The sequence below is a fragment of the Ipomoea triloba genome, chromosome 10 (assembly GCF_003576645.1).
Source record: "Ipomoea triloba cultivar NCNSP0323 chromosome 10, ASM357664v1".
NCBI lineage: Eukaryota > Viridiplantae > Streptophyta > Magnoliopsida > Solanales > Convolvulaceae > Ipomoea > Ipomoea triloba.
In genome coordinates this window covers 18008023-18012085 of record NC_044925.1, presented here as the reverse complement: position 1 = coordinate 18012085, position 4063 = coordinate 18008023, and the positions used below count along the sequence as shown (strand labels likewise).

Sequence of the window (4063 nt, the reverse complement as noted above, 5' to 3'; positions counted from 1 at the left end):
AAGTGGGTTTGCACCACTATTTATACAAGAGCCTTTATTAGGTTTAGTGAATTGTATAACATAGAGGCTCTCTTTCGCACAAATAAGGTCTTAAGGACAGTGTAGAAAGTACACGACTCAAGCTTACCTTTGTTGAGAAATTCTTTTTGTGCTTGTTGTTTTTTAGAAATATTATTTTCGTAATATTATTTCTTACCACTTTATTCACATGCAAGATCAACTTGAACTTGAGGTGACAACCAACTTTCGCCTTAAATTAATTAGTATAAAAAGTAAAATAATAAAATTAGTGGAATCAAGTTTCCTTTTAATCAAACTAGATGGCTATATTGGGATATATAGTGAGATCAAGTACGGAGTATTACTTTGTTTCAAAAAGTACGGAGTATTACTTAAGAGGTTAAAACAAAAGAATCAGCAATCCTATATAAATCTGATTTGACCATTGGCCATAGCGATTGTGGGGCTTGGGCATTTAGAGTGTACAACCTTCCTCTCCTTGCACAACACACAGCAACATTATGCCTTTGAAATGAAGAACCCTCAACTTGGAATTCTAGTATGTAGTATTTTACATTCATTAATGAATCTTCTCTTATGTTTGATTGAATCAATGTCCCCTTCACTTGTGGGCGTTTGCTTGTTGAGCTTGTGATGGTCTTCACAATGGCTTCTCCTACTTCTTTTGCTCCTCCAAATGCTTCTATCCTGTGAATCATGAGATTCTTGTTGCATTGGTCCTTTTTTTTTTTTTTTTTTCCTCACTAGTGGTTAAATATTTTGATGTAATATAATAATGCACATAACATTTATGAGTAGGCCAATGGTTTTGTGGTTGAGCAGATAGGCTCGTAAGTTGTAACTTTATATATGAGTTGATTGTTCATCTTTTTATATATGCCTAATTTCATTAAAAAAAAAGTGTATTATTAGATGTGTCTTGTAACACGTATTATTATCTTTCGAATTAATTAATTACTTATGAGTTAACTAGCTTACTAATTGTTAATTGGGCAATGTAATATCAAATGACTTAAGGTTTTTTTTTTTTTTTTTTTTNTTAAGGTTTTTTTTTTTTTTTTTTTTGAAACAAAATGATATAAGGTTTGATACAAATAGTATTATAAGAAATAGTTAATTCATTTTTTGGTCAAAGATTTATAAGTGTTAGTCCACTTTTAATCCTTTTTATTAGAACATCCACATTTTATCCTAGTATTATTGTGGCATGACTATTTTTGGTCTTCTATCAACAAAATAGTTTTAATGTCGTTAAATACAAAATCATCGATCTTCAATTATGGATTTTTTTTTTAAAAAAAATAAAACATAAAAATATAACGAGGTCAACTCACTTTATATAAAAATGATTGAAATGTTTTTGTATTTAACGACATTTCAATGATTTTGTTGACAGAGAACAAAAAATGGTCATGTCACAATAATACTAGAACCAAATATAGACATTCTGATAAAAAGAATTAAAGATGGACTGTCACCTATAAATGTAAGAAAAAATGAAATTAATTCTCTAAAAAGAAGGTTATGCAAAGCAATATAGTTTCATACGACTCTTAGAATTACCAAAAAGAAACACAGTAACAAATATTAGACCAACACCAGATTGTGGTTTTATTTCATCCAATACGGAATTTACCTATACACACCTTCAGATATTGGCTACGACTTTACCTCGTCATCCAAAAATCAAAATGCCATAATATTTCTACCCAATTTATTAGTAACTTATATTCCCCTTCAAGTAATAAACTTATCTTTGAATTAATTAAAGTGAAATTTCATTTTTTTTTAAGATCACGAGATGTCCTCAGTAGAGTACTCTAAGTGTAAAAGGAACTTTTATATTCATACCATACTCAAATTAATCCATGTTTGTATAGGGTTGGTTCAATTAACGGAGAAAGTGCTGACCAGATCCATTTTATTCAATTCATAATCAGTATAAGTATTAAATTGAAATTGCAGTAATACTTACGAGAAATCAATTGGAACGGGTGAGACAATAACGCTAACATTGAGCTCTCCACTCGACCCTGGTGGTCCAAACGCAACCACAGGCTCATTCACGTTTCGTCTACGTTTTTCGCCACTATTCAAAGCCGGTGGATCAAGGGATCTTTCTACTTTCTCAGCTGTTCGATACAACAACGTTTGATCTCCGACCCAATTTGATGGATACAAAAATTCTATATTTTCATAAAACATGAAAAAAAAAAGAACTTTAAAACAAAAAGGATTTGGAAGTATATTATTTTATATATGTTTATGTTACATATATTGCTAATTAATTAACCTAGTACTCAATATTAGAGTAACTTTCATTTTTATACTAATTTCCTTTTCGTTAATTTCATTTTTATTCTAATTTCCTTTTTCACATTTAGTACACAACGACCATTTTTGGTAAAATAGTTAGTATATCAGCTACTTTTGACTTGTTAACCACTATTAACTATTTGACTTGGATAAATAATCAATATGTATATTTGATTAATTAGTTTTTTATAATAATTTATTGCTCTAAAACACTACAATATATTTATGTAATCAGATATCAATTAACAACTATTTATCAAGCATATTTCTACAATTAGTTAATATTATCAATTAGTCAAACCCACTAACACAATCAGCTAACAGCTATTTACCAAATAGCCACAACTTCAAAATCAATCATTTTTTTTGAGAACAATCAATCACATTTTCTAAAAATTATTAATATTAAAAGCAGAAATAATTCTTCGTATTATTGTACACTAGTCCTTTTTATCCCATTTGTTTCAATTAATATTGTCTTTGGACTACAACCCTGATGAATTTGATCAAAATGCAAATTATAATATCTCATTTTATATTTATAATCTTTATATTCAATTTAACTAAAACTTGATTTAAGTTGAGCTTTTGAAATTTAAAAAAAATATTAAAAACAGGTAAGTTCTAAATTTGGTCTTTGAATTTAAAATTGACCAAATTCAATATGGTTCTCAACTATTGAAAATGTGTTAATTTTAATTGTAAAATTAAATTCTGATACATTTTTAATAATTGGGAAAAGCTATTCATCAATCGTATGAGAGTATGAGGGCACAATGCAATGTAAATTATTAATTCACTACCCAATTAAGAACTCACTCACCAAATCCTTCATTTGCTTCAAGGCAGCGACTGTAACCTCCGATAGGATAAAGCACATCAAGCTTGAGACTCCGGGCGCTCTCCGGCGAGACGCCGAGAAGGAAACTCGTGATTCCACCAAAATTAGCACCCACCGCAACCAGAGAAGCCGTGCCGATACCAGTAAGAAGCCGCCGCCTAAACACCGACGCTAGCGGCGCAAATTGGTCGGCTGGAGACCCCTCGGGTCGCATCGCCGCCACTTCCCGGCTTCTCTCGTCCCTGTCGCCGGAAGATTGTGTCATTTTGATCCGGTATAGGGAAGCACTTGCAGTGGTAGCTTTGAGAAGATATTGCATTATAATTAATTGAGAATATGTATCCAAACAATTAAGTTGTGATATCGAGGCAGTCGTGTAGTATAACCGTAAAAGAAGAGTCTGCAAAATAGATGCGTTCCTATAGCCACTAGCCACTTTGAATAAGAGGTTCCCAATGCCACTAAAAAGTGATAACCCTATCCAAATAAGTAGACAAATGACTTTTTTATTTTAAGAATAGCTAAATTGACCACTGAACGTAATGTGAAAGTGTAATCAGACGACTGGACTAAAAAACTTGTAATTACTCCACTCAACGTCCCAAATGCTTTCAAGTTGGTTCCACCCTTTCCTTCTAGTTGATTGTTAACCTTGATGATTAATGGAAATTTTTATTCTGTTTATTTATTTTCCTTCATTTTCCTTTCTTCTAGAGTGTTAAAAACAAACTGCTTGGCATTTTCTTATTCTATTTCTCTTCTTGATTCCACAAACCCTAGGAGCTCCATATTGTTCTTCGATTTGCTTTTCTTCTTCACTCGTTCTTGTGGTTTGTTGAAATCTTCTCTCGGATGTTATATTGTTATTCTATTTCTCTTCTTCTA

At 31.3% G+C, this 4063-nt stretch overlaps 1 protein-coding gene across 2 annotated transcripts; it reads right to left on the bottom strand.

Moving 5' to 3' along the window:
- Positions 1-305: 305 nt before the first annotated feature.
- Positions 306-3618, bottom strand: LOC116031840 (psbP domain-containing protein 7, chloroplastic). Of its 2 annotated transcripts, none has more exons than XM_031274156.1 (3): positions 3161-3618; positions 1997-2153; positions 306-708 (listed from the first exon to the last, which is right to left on the bottom strand). In XM_031274156.1, the coding sequence occupies exons 1-3, from the start codon at positions 3495-3497 to the stop codon at positions 393-395; spliced, it is 810 nt and encodes a 269-aa protein (XP_031130016.1). In that variant the 5' UTR covers positions 3498-3618; the 3' UTR covers positions 306-392. The 2 variants fall into 2 exon arrangements, with proteins under 2 accessions (XP_031130016.1, XP_031130015.1); XM_031274155.1 differs by having other exon boundaries at positions 1997-2207; positions 3161-3617.
- Between the last annotated feature and the right edge of the window lie 445 nt (positions 3619-4063).